Source organism: Balaenoptera borealis, assembly GCF_965194805.1.
Source record: "Balaenoptera borealis genome assembly, chromosome: 14".
Taxonomy (NCBI): Eukaryota; Metazoa; Chordata; class Mammalia; order Artiodactyla; family Balaenopteridae; genus Balaenoptera; species Balaenoptera borealis.
Window position 1 is genome coordinate 17,517,254 of NC_138875.1, and position 17,632 is coordinate 17,534,885.

Consider the following 17,632-nt stretch of genomic DNA (forward strand, 5'->3'; position numbering starts at 1 on the left):
TTACCAACCACTAATACGTATTTGTTGGATTAAGAATCTAAAAAGGGGTTGGGGTCGGGTGGGGAGAGAGGAGCAGGCAGGCAGCTAAGTCTATAAAAGGGCTTCAATAATAAAGCCACCATTATGGCTCCTTGGTTTCTCAGCAAAAGTATGTGACAATGATCTAGTGAACTTCTCTGCTGTCACAACTAACAAAGTAGCCTATATCTTTTCCCCTTGCTTAAAAGCCAAAACCCCAAAAGAACACATTGCAATTTATGCTACAAAGAATATCTTGATATATTCGGTAGGATTATATTTGGTAATTAAGATGGCACATTTGTTAGAAATGATTCTGCAATATGGTAGGAACATTCTGTCCTTACCTAAGGGAGTTCTGACACTAAAGGACCAAAAGACCTCATTATAAAATACCCTTACCTATTATTAACATACCAACCACAGAACCAAAAGTAGCAATATGACACAAACCCTTTGAGCTCTGAATGTAATTTTTTAGTCATTATTGGAATAATTTTATTGGAATACTTTTTAAATTACAGAAGTAATTCGTAGTTCCTCATTCACGTTCTTTAAAATACATACAAATATATTTATACACACACACACACACACACACACACACATTTTTTTTTAAAATAAAAAATTGGTCTTCCACCCCTGACTTTTCAAATCACATTCAGGACAAGATGCATAGTTTTTCGGAAATTATTTTAGAAGTTAGAAGTTTTGGCTAAAGTCTTGACCAAAATGTGGAAACACAAAGCTCAGAAATGTGTTATTTTAAGAAAAGCATTTAAAAGACCATGTTTTAACTTTTAAAAAGAAGTCCCAGAACTATAACTACAGGGTAATGTGCCAAATAGATTGTGCTGCTTTCCAATTTCATTTAAGCATTCTATCTGAGCTAAAACTCAGGATATGTTCAATATTCTGAGATTCTGTTAACAGGTAATATGTACTGAGAAGCAATAGGTCGGCGTTAGGAATTTTTAACTTACAAGTATGTCTGGCCAGTGAGTAGTTGGATCCACCACTAGTCAAACCAAATCCCTCAGGAATTTGACTAGAGCTTCGAGGTCTGGTCAGCAGTTTAGGAGGTTCAATTTCTGCACCAAATTCAGCTCCTATTACTCCTAGTAAAACAATAGCAGTAGCTTGCTTCCGTCTTTCCTCATAAGATGTGGAAATTTTTTTCATTTGTGGGACACTTGATAAGCAACCTGAAAACCAAAACATAAGAATAGAAATTAAAAGACTATCAATACATATGATAAGAAACACATTCCAGATTGGTCTCTCAGGAATGAACAGGCTTTTCAACAAATGGCACTGGAACAACTGGTTTTCCACGTGCAAAAGAATGAATTTGGATTTCTACCTCTCACCATGTAAGAAAATCAGCTCAAAATGGATTACAGTCCTAAATATAAGAGCTAAAATTAAATAACTTACAGAAAAAAAAATGTATATTTTTTTATGATCTTGGGTTAGACAATGATTTCTTAGATATTATAGCAAAAGCATGAGTAATTAAAAAAATTTTTTAAAATTGAACTTCAGTATTAAAAACTTTTGAGCTTCAAATGACATAATCAGGAAAGTAAAAAGAACATACAGACTGAGAGAAAATATTGTCAAATTATATATCTAATAAGGAATTGTATCCAGAATACTTAAGGACCGCTTCTTACAACTCAATATTAAGAAAATCCAACTTTTAAAATGAGCAACCAATTTAAATAGATAATTCTCCAAAGATATATGAATGGCCAATATGCATATTAAAGCTGCTCAACATCAATGGTCATTAGAAAAATGGAAATCAAAACCACAGTGAGATACCACTTCACATCTACTAGAATGGCTGCAATTAAAAGGACAGACCATGACATGCATTGTTGAGTCTGTACAGAAATTGAAACTCTCATGCATTGCTGGTGGCAATGTACAATGATACAACTATTCATACTTTGGAAAATAGTTTGGCAGTTAGAGTTGTAACATATGGCCCAGCAATCCCACTCCTAGGTATCTATCCAAGAGGAGTGAAAACAAATGTACACATAAAGACTTGTACATGAATGTCCATAGCAGCATTATTCATAAGAGCCAAAAAGTAGAAACAACTCAAAAGTCCATCAGCTGATAAACGGCTAAACAAAATGTGCTACACCCATCCAATAAAATATTATTCAGCAAAAAAAAGGAATGAAGCATTAATACATGCTGCAATGTGGATGACCTTGAAAACACTATGCTAAGGGGAAAAAGCCAGTCACAAAGGACCACGTGTTGTTGTATAATTCCATTTTCATGAAATGTCCAGAATAGGCAAATCTATATAGACAGAAAGTAGACTGGGACCGAGGTGAAATGGTTAATGATGGTTAATGAGTACTAGGTTTTTGAGATGAAAAACTTCTAAAATTAGATTATGATATCTGCACAACTCCAAATATACTAAGAATCGCTGGATTCTACATTTTAAAGGATGAATTTTATGGAATATAAATCATATCTAAATAAAGCTCTTTTTAAGAAAAAATTGTTAACTCATTTATTAATTTGCCCACTAACTTTACAAATATTTATTGAGCACCTACTTTGGGCCAGGGAATTGCAAACAGGAAAATAAGTAGTCCAGGTTCTCAAGAAGCTCACTAGTACATACAAAAGCAGAGCCTGTCCACAAAGGAGGAAATGCTGAATTTAAAACTCAAAAGATAAGTGGAAGCTTGCCAGGAAATAAGAGAGATGGACAGTAAGAGGAAGGCAAACGACGAATACTTTGTCCAGATGGACCAGAACGCAGACGCCCAACCAACCGTTTGAAGAAGCGCTCACAACCTGGGCAAAGCTCAGTATAATTTCACATGCAGAAGAAATACCAGCATGATACCCAAAACATAATGGAGAACAATTTGAAATCTTTATTAAAGTATCAGTAAATAGGTAATGGGGAATTACATTCTTAACACATAACACTACTTCTTAAAATTTATTTTCCCAACCTTTCTCCAAGGTAACTACACTTCATTCATTCTCCCAAATGCTCCCAAGATTTGGTCTTTTGCTCAGTCCTACCCTTTTCCAGTTCTACTTGTTTCTGTAAGTGGTCTACCTTTTATTTTTTGTTTGATATTTATTATACGATATCACAAGCATCAAAAGAATTACATTGAGAATATATAAAGAATATCATGAAATATACATGTACACAAGCAACTTTGTAAAATCTTAATGTTTTCCATAGGTGCTTCAGATATTTAAAAGTAATTAACTAATGTGGATATGACTAAAGCCTACCATGGATTGTGTCTTGACTTTACTACGTCTCCCTCTTGCCCTAGAGGTCACCATGATCCTGACCTTATCAAATACTTTTTATCTATCTATTATATAATCATATCAATGTTACCTGAAATGTATATTTTCTGGCCTTGAACTACGCTTGCATTCCAGGGGTAAACTCAGAGTACATGGATGAATGGAGATCAATAGATAGATAGGTAGGTAGGTAGGTAGGTAGGTAGGTAGGTAGGTAGGTAGGTAAATAGGCCAATAGGCAGACTCTGAACTAAATTTGCTAATAGAGTTTTTTGAGTTTATGTCCATAGGCAAGATTGAACAATGATTTTCTTTTCATGTACTATTCTTGTTGGGTCTTGGTAGCAATATAATACAAGCCACCAAAACTGGGTTAACTTTCACTCCCCAATTCTTTGAAAACAGTTAAAGAATTCTTGAAGTTAGATGACAATTCTCCTCTAAAATGATCAGGGCCTGTGTCTCAGGATGCTCCCCTTCTGGAGTCAGGGAGCAGGGGATGCAGGCGCAGGGAAGGTGCAAGGGTGGAAGAAGGAATATTTTTCATTATGAATTCATTTTCTGTAACAGTTATTTGGCTTGATTTTCTGTTTCTTCTTGAATCATTTCGGATAGCTTATAGTTTTAGAATTACCGATTTCATCTAAGTTTTTAAATGTATTGGTCTGAAGTTATGTAGAGTGTTCTCTATGATTTAAAAATCTCAATTGTATCAGTTGCTATGAATCCTTTTAAGTATTATTTCCCTGTGCCTTCTCTAATATTATTTTTCATGCCTTTCTTAATCAGTTTTTCTAGAAATATATATTTTATCAGATTTCCAAAAATACTGTGGTTTTGATCTTACTGTTTCAGCTTTCTATTTCACTAATTTCTGCTGTTATTTTTATTATTTCTCCCACTTCCTTTAGGTTTTCTCTCCGTTCTCTCTTTCTCTTTGCTTTATTTCTAGGTTCCCAGATTGAACACAGCGCACTTCTTTTCATTGTTTTCTATTACGGTTAACAGTACAAGTCACACAGTGAGCATCCGTTTTCCTCTACTCCTTTAATAATACAACCTCAATTTTAACTGAATAGCAATGTATTCATACTCTTTCCATGTCCTTCCAGGAACCGAGGAAGCCATAAACTAGCTCCTGGCCTTAAGCGCTATTCATTACATATTTTAAGTCCTCTTTGTTCATAGGAGCCAAAGCCTACTTCTGGAAAGCAACTATTGGCTTTAGCCCAGATCATTGCATTTCTATCCCATTACTTGTCCACAACGATCTCTATCTTTCTTGAGCCTAGTTATGCCTTGTTGGTTTTCTATTTGTATATTTAATCCATCATAGCTATACATTTGGTACAGAGGGATTTCAAAAGTGAACTTCTGGAGCCATCTTGATTGGAGGTCAGCTTTCTGCTCTTTCTCATATTAACCCATCCAGCTTTTCTGGCCTCTTTCAATCCATTGCTCTATACATTAATTAAATCAATACAGTGAAGGGTCCTCAGAGCAGTATGCCAACCAAGAAATTAGCAGCAGGGACCTCGGAATACTTTTAGATGTTTTATTTTGTCTCTTCCTTTTTTTTTTCCTTTTGTCATTCTATACTACTGCAAGTAAGGCAGGTAATGACAAAAGGGGAAGCTAAAGGGGTACTAAAACAAGAGGCCTTTGTACAGCAAGCTGAAGACTTTTAACTTTAGGCTAATGGAAAGCCACTGAACAATTCTGTATAAGCTGGTTACATGCGATTTATTGTCAGAAAGATCATGATAGCAGTAGTATGGGATGTGGACCGTGAGGTAAAACAAGACTGGGGTCAAGTCAAACCAAAAGACGGCTCATGCAATGGTCAAGTGGAAAACAGTGAGCACCAGTGGTGGTAGAATTCACAATTCATTCCATCAGCTACTCAGTCATTCAGCATATAAGGACCAAAGATCTAGTGTATGCATGGCATTAGGCAAATATGAACTCATGAATTGATATGGGATGAATTAAGATGAATTAATAGGGATAAGAAAAGCAAAGTCCCTGTCCTCACTGAATGTAGAGGCAACTAAACAGGAATTAGACATGTAAAGGTGAAAAATCAATGAGAACTTTATGGTCTAAGAGAAGTACGTGTAAGAACCTAAAGCATAAAGAATTTGTTGATTTCTATTGCAAGAGTAGGGCACGGGGCTGGAATGCTATGAGCAAGAAGGGAATGGTAGAACGTGAGGCGAGAGTCAGGAAAGGGGCAAATCACAGATGACTCTACCGGTCATGTTCGCATTGTTCAATCCTTTGAACAATGGAATTTAGGGTTTTAGAAAAACACTCTGAGCGTGTATGAAGAATGCTGGAAATGAGATGAGCAATAAACAGGGTATTGTAGAAATGAAAGTGAGAGATTAAGGTTGGTCTGGTGTTGGGATGTTAAATAGGAGATGCAGAGAAGTGGGTGGCTGCCAGATCCTGGTGAGGTCTGGGTAGTTGATAGAAACACTACAAAAGATATTTGGTTTCATGCTCTGAATTCTTTTAAAAATCCTAATTAACTAAAACAAAAGTAAAACAAAATTTTTAAAACCCTTGCAAGAGAGGTAGGTCTGGCCTTTCCAGAAGCCAAATTAAAAAAAAAAAATCTAGAGCACAAGGCTTCTTAGCATACTTAAATTCCATTTATTTAGCTGTGCTGAGAGACAGAATAGGATGTGGGCAAGAAAACCCAGCTGAATCTAAGAAATGGAAATGGAAAGATATTACAAAGATGTTAAGAGTTGGAGAGGAATCATTGAGTAAAAAAAGTGGCATGAAAGCACTTAAGGAAAAATGGGAGATTAGTTATCTAGAAAGCTAAGGTGGTAACATCAAAGAGTAGTTACTGTTTATTTGGATTCCAAGAAAAGTTCGGAGCAATTGAGAACAAAAAAGATTTGCTCTTGTTGTTGCTATAGTTTCTTAGCTTCTGCATGTCACATTTTATTGTTTAAAAAAAAAAGTTAGTTTAGGAAATTTGCCATTAGTTTTAAAGCATGTATAGAAAGACAAAATCTGAAATGAGATAAAAGAAAATAGAGCCATCTTCAAAAATATTCTAATTCTTTCAGGTAAAATTTTAGTTATTATTTTCCTAATTTGCTTTATTTTGTTTGGTGTATTTCAAATCACATGCAGACTGCTTTATAATAATGTTCCCCCAATGTTATAAAATTATTTTATAACTTCCAAGGTCATGATAAGTCATATTTCATGAATTAACATTTCTTATAAAAAGCCTCAATTAAAATGTTTAAAAATATTTCAGTTACATAAGATATATCTTCCAATCTGATACCACAGTACACATTTCTGTCTCTTCATGGATATTTTTTCTAACTTTTTAAAGACAAAGAGGAAATGTTAGTAAAAGTATTAGCATGTACACGTGAGTATAGATTCAAAGTATGACACTGGTCTGTGATAGTTTATAGTAACCAAAGGGGGAAAACACCCTAAAAGCTTAACCATGCTAAAAAGGAAGAAAAATCAATAATCGCTGCCTCTGTGTTTAGAAGGATGAAAATAGACCCTAATTCTAGACAAAGTGATATTTAACAGTTTGATAATCTATACCTCAGCACATGCATTTAAAACCAACTTTATTTCTGTACAGGAACAGACACAAGGAGTAAGAGCTCTGTGCGACTACATCTAGATTCATGTAGCACATATTTTATTCTTTACATAGTCTTCTTGAAACAGGAAGCCAACCAAGCTCCCCTCCCCCCCTTGTCTCAGCAAGAGCATGCTCCGTAACAATAGTTCAAAGGAAAGCTCTATTCTGCAGTTGCACTGATTGTTCTGTCAGCTGACCTCTGCAGAAGGGAATTGCTAACCGCTGCCTTGCTCCTTAGCTGACAAATGAATGATCGCAGCTCCATCTATTTTCACTATGGCTGCCTCTAGCCCAGGTGCTCAGACAGAGAGCCCGGTGTGACATCTTAGATCAAGATGAATTGGCACAAACTCCTGATCCAAGATTGTTTTATACCATTTAATTTAGTTTCTTCCCCTGCTTGGATGAGCACAGCTCTGGTTATGGATTTCTATTCTAATGTACTGAAGCAGGCCCTGAAAGAAGCCAATGAAGCAGCTGCTGGAGCAAGGGACTGCAGGGATACTGATCAATAGGCAAGGCATTGACCCCGGCCGGCCAGCCTCTGCAACCGCCATGCTCGAAGGGGGAGGGGGCACGGAGCGCACATGGGCTGCTTCCAGTAGGAAATTAAACAACAGGGGCATTTGGAGAGCTCCACCTCCACCCTGGTCCCCCACCTTCTCTATGTTCCTTTTGTTTAATTACCTCAATCTTGTCCTAACTCCCACTTCTTGGGAAGGAATTAAGGCTTTAGGGAAGTTTTAATAATGTTCTTTAAAACTGCCATTTGTAAGTTTTATTCTTAAGCTAATAGAATCATAACAGGTGCCCTCGGCTAAGTGGCCAAAATATGAAATCTTAATTAGCTGTCAAGTACATCACTTGGTGTAATTTAAAGTTTGGCATGTGCACAGGCTCATAAGAACACTGTCCAACTGGCTATGAAGACTACTGATGCTGAAATTCTACGGTATGTAATTTTTATCTGTGCTCAGATCTGAAAAGATGATACCTCTTTGTTAACATGGAAAGAAGTAAGAACAAGAAAAGGATCCCCTAAAAGAGACACTGACTGATTAGTAAATGTATAAGGTGACAGATGCCCATCCTTGCTACTATTCTAACAACAACACAGCAATTTCTGATTATTTTTTTCAAATTTGGAAACATTTAAAATTATTGGCTTCGCCTGTGTTTTCTCCTAAATAATACAAGATATACACAATTAGCTGCAATGTTTTCCTACAAATAAACTGACAACCAAATAGGAGATTCTGAGATATTAAAAATAAGATAATTCTGCAAAAGTAGATCTTTTTACAGTTTCATTCGTCTCATGAAAATTTGGTGTTTTTTCACAGAGACATGCCTCCATTTAATCATGTTAAAGGGTGACATGGAGATCCATTTTCTTGACAGGACGGTTGATCACCCTATCACAGTAAGAAAATTAATACCTTCAACTAGCCCTGTGTGGAAAACAGAAGCTACATGCAATAGTAAAGGACATAAATGTTCTAAATTTGAAGTTGCAAACAGAATACTTGTTCTGTGTGAAAATAATGTTTCCTCATTATTGGGTTACTTTAAACAAAATATGAGCCTTTGATTTTATTAAAACAACCATTTAATTCATACAGTGTTCCTCAAAAGTACATAATTGTCTTTAGATTTAGCATAATTGACTCTAGATTTCCAGGAACAGGAGTAAACCCTTTACTTACAGCTTAACTAGAACACAGGTAAAATATTTGAGAAGTTTAAGCTATTTAAAGGACTGTGAGATATTGATTACTTCATTTAAAAAGCAGTCAGAGAGTGCAACCAAGAGGTCAAGATAAATTTAACAGTTTGAAGCACTTTACTAAATAACTCTAAAGATGATGTTAATTGGCTTTGTGCAGTTCCAAGGTAAAATTAATTTTATCCTAGCTTACAATAAAAGGATTAAAAGACATATTAAGTTCTTCAGTTTTAACTGGAATAGGAATCAATGGATTTGAATTAAGGCTAACGGCGGTTTTATGAGAGATGGCCTACCAGCAGATACTTTATATCTGCTATTAGCCATATATTGATGGAGCTCTGTTATTGTATTAGGTATTAAAACCTTAGAGAAGAATATACCACCAATTACTACTCTGAGAATATACTTTAAGAATTGGGTGATTTGAGCTGGAAAAATTGTCGTCAAAAATTTGATTCTTTGTTTAGGATTCAGTATCAGAATGCTTTTTATAGCTGACTTATCTATGTTACAATGTCTATAATTCTAGTAAAAATTAATGAAATGATGTAGTTAAATTCCATCACAATTCACTTCGAGATTATAACTATATTTAAAACTGTATTACAAGCATCTCATTAGGGTTTTTTAAACCAAAACATTACATTCAGATTAATTTTAGCACACCAATTTTATGCCAGAAATTCCTGGCAATAATAGAGTCCAAGAGACACTCATAATGATACAAATATTTTCTGAATTTGATATAAATTTCAAAATACTCTAAAACATCACTCTCAAAATTCAGAAATGTCTATTTATTATAGTAAAATGAAAGTACAATTTTAAATGTTTTTTCTTCATTCTTTCATTATTTAACGATATGTTTTGGAACTATATCATAGAAAAATAAATTGCTTTTACTATGAGCTGCCTAGCAAAGCAAAAAATACAATTCGTAGTTAATAAGGTATATGTGTTATATATTACTAAATAACTGGCTTTGTAAGACTTTATAGGAATGATTGGGGAAAAGTCAGTTGCAAGATCTAAAGACTACTTAAAATAATAATTTGGATTAAGCTAGAAAATAGTTTCTACTATAGTTCTTTACAACTCTTTTGTGTGCAGTAAAGTGTATTTGCTAATATTAGGTTATGATTAATTATTAAAGAACAAAAGTAAATTTAGCAAAGTGAACTTTGTTAACACAGGCAATCTTAAAGACAAGGGAACTTTCAGAATTAAGACACATGATTTACTATTTACAGTGTGAAGCTCTACAAATATTAGCCAATAAAAGTACAAAAAATTTCTTTTTTCAGACCAGTAAAATATTCTTCCAAATTTTCATTTTTATCTGTTTCTCTTTTCTCAGCCCCATTGACATTTTAAACGTGATGGGGTATTATCAGCAGATATTATGAAAAACATATATAAAATTGTATATTAGGTAAAGATGACTTTAAATAGTATAGGACAGTGAAATATGTCAAATGAAAATATATTTTAATACATTTCGGAACTTAAACAACAGAAGAATCTAAAAGAAACTAGATCTTCAAATGTGAGTTGAGTTCTAATTGTTTCTTGGATGTACTTTAATCAAAATAATTTAAACTTACTTCTGACTGACTACTATCTAAATTGATATACCTAGTTGCCTAATGGAATATTAATTTATTTTTAATATATGCCTTTTAAATAATTATACTGTGCTAATCAAAAATGTTAATTTTACAAATACATATACACATTGGTGTACATAATTATGTGCACACACATAAGTATACAACATTCTTAGCTTTAGTGTCTTGATACCCTGAGCTAGAAGCGTATTTTTGAAATTTTAAAATCTATGTTTTAATCTGTTTTAAATCATAATGAGAAAAATGTTGGCCCTCGGTGGCATTTTCACAGCTGTAAATAAATTGTTTCCCCACGTTTAGCCAGAGCATTCCCCACACCTACTGGCTGCTACTCTTAGGGTTGCTTAAGACTGGATAAAGTACAATGCTATAAAAATGTCAAATTTTACTCCATATGTAATTGTAATCTTCCAAGTAAGCTTTATTAACAATAGTTAAGGACGTCCCTGGTGGCGCAGTGGTTAAGAATCCGCCTGCCAATGCAAGGGACACGGGTTCGAGCCCTGGCCCGGGAAGATCCCACATGCTGCGGAGCGACTAAGCCCGCACGCCACAACTACTGAGCCTGCACTCTAGAGCCCACGAGCCACAACTACTGAGCCCTTGTGCCACAACTACTGAAGCCCACGCACCTAGAGCCCATGCTCCGCAACAAGAGAAGCCACCGCAATGAGAAGCCCGCGCACTGCACCAAAGAGTAGCTCCCTGCTTCCCGCAACTTGAGAAAGCCCACTTGCAGCCACAAAGACCCAACGCAGCCAAAAAAATAAATAAAAATAAATAAATGTATTTAAAAAAACACAATATTTAAAATAAGGAAAAATCTTTTGATATTAATTTATTTTTAAGACAATTTGGTCTTAAAATGGTATAGTATTCCACTAATTACATTTAAGTTTCCAATATACCACAGTTTTCAGTTGAATATTTCAAAGATGAATTTGTTAAATGGGAACATAAAAAGACATAGATTGATGACAATCAGCATGTGAAAAAGAACTCAAAGATGTCACTCTCTTTGGTGGTGAATGCAAGTTTCATAAGCTCACAAAGAGAATCTGAGTCCATGCCATTGAAAACTTATGTAATTAAGTTCCTTTTCTTAAGCCACGTGCTTTTATATGAATATATTATTTTCATTTTTGTTGACACAACTTAGAACACTGAAAAATCTTCCACTTTTTACAAAATGTGGCAAATAAATTTTGATAATATGGAAAAACAATAAAATGGCAGATGGTTATATGGCCAACATGTAAATTTCTACCTGTGTTTCTGATGTAAATAAAATAAAATAAAATAAAACATGGAAGTTTTTGAATCTTCCTCTCTACCTCCTTGGGAAAAACAGATGTACTGATTAAAAATGACAATCATGGGGAAGTTCAACATTTATTTCTAAACTCTCATATTATTACCAAAGCTAGTATATGTTGTGTAGAATACTCTCACTCCGCCGTCAGCATAAGTGTTTCCTCCACTGCATTAAAAATATTTTTTAGTTGCTTTGTGACACATCTGCCAGTGCTTTCCTCACACCTACTGACGGGGCACATGGAAGCTGCTCCCCAAACATATGAGGCTTTTGCTGTTTTTGGTGCTGCTGCTCTATCCGCACGCTCCCCCCCCCCCACCAACCGCCCCGCACTCCGACTTGAAAACTGAAGTAAACAAACATGCTATTAATTTGTATGCATGCTCGATGGCCCCCTGCTGGACCATAATAGGTTCTGCAAATGCATACATCTTTCTACGGCTGCTGATTAAGCCATTTTAAAATAATGCCTCTCGCACATAGATGTATTGTGTGTGTGTGTGTGCATTTCAGAAAATACCTCACATCTATTTTCTACAAAATCAGATAAAAGCAGAAGAAATGAACACTCCAAAATAATGCTCTTTTGCAAAGGGAATTTAATATTATCACTGTCTTAGGGGTATGTCAATTATTTTGAAAATTAGAAACCTTAAGCTTTGAGAGCAACTTGTATGTTTTTAGAGCAGTTCTTGTAACAATTTCTTATTCTTAACACAGATAAGTTCTACACCCATTTTCCACGATCTGCATTATCTTATTTTTCTCCTTACTCTCTACCTGACCATCAAAAAATCCAATTTTTTCCTTTTCCTTTTCTTTTCAGTGAGAACATTCTCAGTTTGGAAGAAAACTGGATTTTAAAAATTCCAAATATCTATCTAAGGCATCTATGTAATCAGGAATCTTGTAGCTAATAATTATCAAGAATAATGTTCATCTTGGTTCACTTTACCTTTCAAGGGTGAATCTGAGATACAGGTCAAGTTTTAAAAACCAATAATTGTAACATTAAGAAGACCATTATTAGCTCTTTCATGAGGAAAGAAATATTTCAGAAATAGTGGTTAGTGGCTTGTAAAATTATATAAATCTGAAAACACAGCAAATAATTCTCAATTTTTTCATACAGTTAATGTTCAGAAAAAGGCAATTTCTGCAATGAGATTTACTTATAATACTGAAATAGGCATGATGATGTGTTTCTTTAAAAGATCAAATGGAACACATGAGACTTAACATTTGGTGGACTCTTAGAATACACTCTATGAAGATTTTATACCTGTGCATTACAGCACATGGAGAAATAAACTGTTACACCTGAGGTCATTTTTATTCATAAAATGACAAATCATTTACTGGACTCACTTGAAAAATATTTTCATCTAGGTAATTTCTATCAACTCAGTGATATAAAACCAGATGAAAAGGGATAACTGCCTTGTTCTACCTTTAAGAAGTTAACACATACATCTGTTCATTTATAAGAAGTATTTGTAGTATTCATAGTTTTGAATTAAATATATATTTGGTCACAATAATGAAACAATGACAGGTAACTAAAAGTTACCATTTTTTAAAATGTTTGTTTAAAGTAAATTAGAACTTCTAAGGGATTTCTTGCTTTTATTTTTCTCAGTAGGTTACTTTATAACATTTATCCAATTTTGAGAAATAATCTGCTTATTCACATGTTATTTTTTCTTCTGCCTTCTTCACTATTAAGTGTTAAGCAGGCGTAATGATGCATAGTCAGGGGTAACATAATATCTTGGGAATTAATGGCCACACCTTTGAAGTAACAGATCTAGGAAAAGTTGTGGTGGTTAAGCCAAAAGTAACGTTTTACAGGAAAGACTTTAATAACCTAGTCCACATTTAGCAGAAATGTAGCAGAAATACAGAAGATTTTATCTTTTCTTAAAGCATCCTGTGAGTTAGTAAAATTTGATATAGATTAACATACAATTCCTAACAACCAAATATCGAAATTAAAAGGAAAAATATTTTTAAATTTAAAGGAGAAATAAAATAAGAAGAGAAAGAGGTAAGTAAAGAAATTTAAAGGAGAAATAAAAAGGTCAAAGACATCTTTGACTTTTAATTTACTAATCATATTAATAAATGATCAAAAAAGCAAAGCTTTGAAAAAGAAAAAAGCAAATAAGCACAAGTTAACTAAGCATTTGTGCTAACAGTCTAAAAGCCATTGACAAAATAAGCCACAGCCTCAAACTGTTAAGAATATACTCATTATTAGCCCAAACCTACAGAAAAAGTAGACCATCTATAGCCTAAGGAATACAGATGTGTATAAATGACATATTAGCCCAATTTTTTCAAGGAGATTTCTACGTAGCTTCAGAGAGCCTGAAGAAAAAGAAAACTTGAATTGTTTAGATAGCTACAGAGGACTTTCATTTCTGATCTCTTTACACATTTATGCTTTCATCATTTTTTAAGCTACATATAGACAGAAGAATTATGTGCCTTTTAAATTATTATAGATAATTTAAAAATTATTTTACATTTCCTCATTTTGTGACGGGGATAACTAGTCTATCAAATTGACTCTAGTTGTTATTTGGCAAATGCTTTGGTCACAGACCTTTTTTCTGTTTACATGATTTCTTTTATTATGTACCTTCTCAAATAAGCATGTAACTGTTTTATGTGATTTCCTATTAATTAGTTAATTCTACTTGTAATTTGGATCTGAGTTGCCTATCTTGCACGTGTCAAACTAAAACAGCCTCTGAGCCTTGAATTTTTACAAAATCTTTCCAACGTTTAACTGAAAAGAGCAAAGCATATACACCTAGGCATCCCGGATATGGAAGTCATTGATTAGTTACAACTATGGATTGGGAAAAGCTACCACTCCTTAACTGAACACTGAGAGCAAAATTTAATGTTTACCTATGCATCTATGTGATCAGATACTCAGGTTTTTAAGATGTCATGTTATTTTAAAAGACTGTTTTTTTAAAAAATCTGCTCCTGTTTCATGACAATACATAATCATTTCCTCAAAATTCTGCCTGACTTGCTCAAATCATTAGGTTACTCAGGAGTTGTGAAGAGATGGCTTTATAATCTTCTCTTATCTTAATTCATCTTTTATTAAGACAGATACTTCCATATGTAAAAACCTAGAAAATACACGTATATTGATGTTTTAGGCTTACAATTTTTCTCAAATAAAACTGTTTCTCTTATCAGCAAAAGAAAAATTGAATAATTTTTCTAATATTTTATACAATGTTTTTGATTTCTACAAAATATTGTTATAATGACATAATTATATGCCACTACAATCACTTTCCAAATTCTTTTACAAAAACAGATAAACCATTAAGAATTTAAGAGGAAAAGAAAACACACCAGAAGTAGCATGTGTAAAACATCTCCTAGGTCCAAGATTAGATGACTGTTAGTGGGAAATTTCAGAATTTTAGAGGAAAAGGGGATCACAGAGCTCTTCAAACCGAGCCTACCCATATTTTATAGATAAGGAAGGTCAAGTAGGTTAATTGTTCAAGTGACAACGTGAAGGGCACAAAGAGAGTGGGCACTCATGGCAACATCATTCCAGATCGAGCTCTAGAATCTTCAATGGCTGTTAAGTTAGTGTTTTGTTGCACAGAAACTAGTTAATATTTGACACCTGCTCCAAGATAAATCTATATTAGGTATCTTCAAATGCTGCATAATTCAAAACATTTCTTAAAAAATTAACAAGAAAACAATATTTATAATTAGAAAAAAGTCAAACTAAGTTTTAGTCTGTAGTATCTAATAATGTTATATTTATTTTCTACTGGGGGTGTCTATAACAAATGTAAAAATTTGGGGGAAGCTATACTGTTAAGCATATGAAGCAACTAGATTAAATTGGATTCTATATGGAATAAATATATATGGCATAATGAAGCATACTGAAAAAATACAAAGTACTAAGCAACTGTTACCCTGTTGAATAGCAGATTATTTTAATATTTGGTTTCTGAATAGTAATAATGTTTACGCTCAGTATATGGAGGAAAACACTAATTAAAAATAAAACTTTAAGTTTTAGTTACCTCTACATAAGCCTCCATGTCAGTTAATGTCTACTATAAGCTCACATGCACAAATATTTTCCAAACTCACATACTAAATGCCAAATATTGCAAATAAATTCGTGATCATTTCCAAAGCTCGTGTCGTAATATCAGAGAATAGCTTAGGGTCTCCATAAGGGTTAAGACAATCATTTTCTACTGCATACTAGTGCTATTCTAAGCCGATAGTGTGTTTAAATCCACACCAATGAAATCAATACAGCACTGTTCTATTCAAGGTGAGACCAAATAAACCTGTCTGAAGCTTTGAGAAATAGGCTTTGCAGTATACTTTGAGTGCTAAATGCCTTTCAGTCCAGAGATCTGTCATTAAATAATCATTAGCCATCATTCACTCTTCCTAAAAAGCTTAACATCTAAACTTGTTCAGCATCCGCTAAAGCATTAGTATAGACTACCAAGTAAGTACTCATTAGCACTCAGGGGTGTCTCAACCACTCTGTTTAACCATGCATTGTCTTATCTAAAAATACTCCCAAATATTAATACATATTTACCACTAGATTAGAGGGCAATTTATTCAAATTATTAGTAAAAAGGACATCAATATAGTGACCAGCCTCTTTTGGATAACATGGCATAACCCACAGAGTTACTATCAACGCTTTCCTGTCTGATCTATCCAAATAAAATCTGATGTCTTTCCTAGCATTCAGCATCATATATAATTCACCATCACATATAAGCCAAATAAAATTAAGTTAATCACAACAGAGAATTCATCAGGAAGTAATCTTGGCTTTGATCCTGAATGTATTTTAAAATAATGCTTCTTTTATCAGTGCTATTCATACCTCTTTCAATATATGATCATCTCAATTGCTGAGTATCAACTATAATGGGCCCTGCATTATTTTAGATATCATGAGGTAGGGATAAAATTAGGATACATTTATCTTCTTTCTATTACCTTAAAGATTGAGTAAATAATATAGAATGATCTTATTTAGTAATGTTACTGGACTGTATGCATAAATTTGATGGTCAAGGTAATTTTCTCTGTACTTATACAAGTTATTTCTTGTACGCTATTAAACTAATCCTCTCATTTTCAAGCTACTATTAATGACAATGTAGTTTCTGAAAGACATTAATTCATTCTCCTTTTTAAAAAGCTCAAATAAAAATATATGGCCAGATACTTACGATCTCATCTATAGTTTTACAACTTATCACTTTCAATTTTAATACAGATTTCAACCTGAGAGTCATGATATTATATGAACAGTTTTTATTTAACTGGATGACATTTGATATCTTCCAAGTATTTAGATAACTAAACAAAAATATTCTTTTAGCTTAATAGCTACTTTAGGTACTTTAAAATGCCAAATACACATAGTACAAATATAAACTGTAATAGAAACTTTCTAGTCTTTTAATTATCAGCCCATTTGATCTATGACTTTTTCATGTTTCTATCAATACCCCAAAATAAAGTTTCAATTGCTAAGATACAAACAAGTGTAATATGGCTTGGAGAGTTTGGTAAATGTAATATCACAATATTATATTTCAATGTATAAAACATTTTAAAGCTCAGAAATTAAAGAAGGTAATATAAAACCAAATCTCATCACAGATGATTTTTAATGGCCAAATTTTCCCTTACATGCAGCATTGAAATATACTTTCAATATATCATAGAATATAAAATTGCCATTCCTTTTCACTTGTTAAGGTACTTTGAGAGTTACACTGAGCAATCAGTTAACTACAAACAAGTAACAGTCCAGTCATTATAAAAAGGAGAAACTTCTTTGGAAAAATGCAAAAAAAAAGTAAAACTAAAACTTATCAACTTATGTAAAAGTATGATGTGTAGATAGCAAGAGAAAGGGAGAATATCCAAAGTTAGCATCAATATTGTGA

At 33.5% G+C, this 17,632-nt stretch overlaps 1 protein-coding gene across 6 annotated transcripts in view; it reads right to left on the reverse strand.

The window, feature by feature from the left end:
• The window catches only part of WDR7 (WD repeat domain 7), a 354,441-nt gene that overhangs the window by 149,620 nt on the left and 187,189 nt on the right, over window positions 1-17,632 (reverse strand). For all 6 annotated transcript variants that reach the window (XM_082353717.1, XM_082353718.1, XM_082353719.1 and 3 more), the window contains one exon: window positions 1,002-1,223. In XM_082353717.1, coding sequence (XP_082209843.1) covers window positions 1,002-1,223 — 222 coding nt within the window. The remainder of the gene's footprint in view (window positions 1-1,001; window positions 1,224-17,632) is intronic.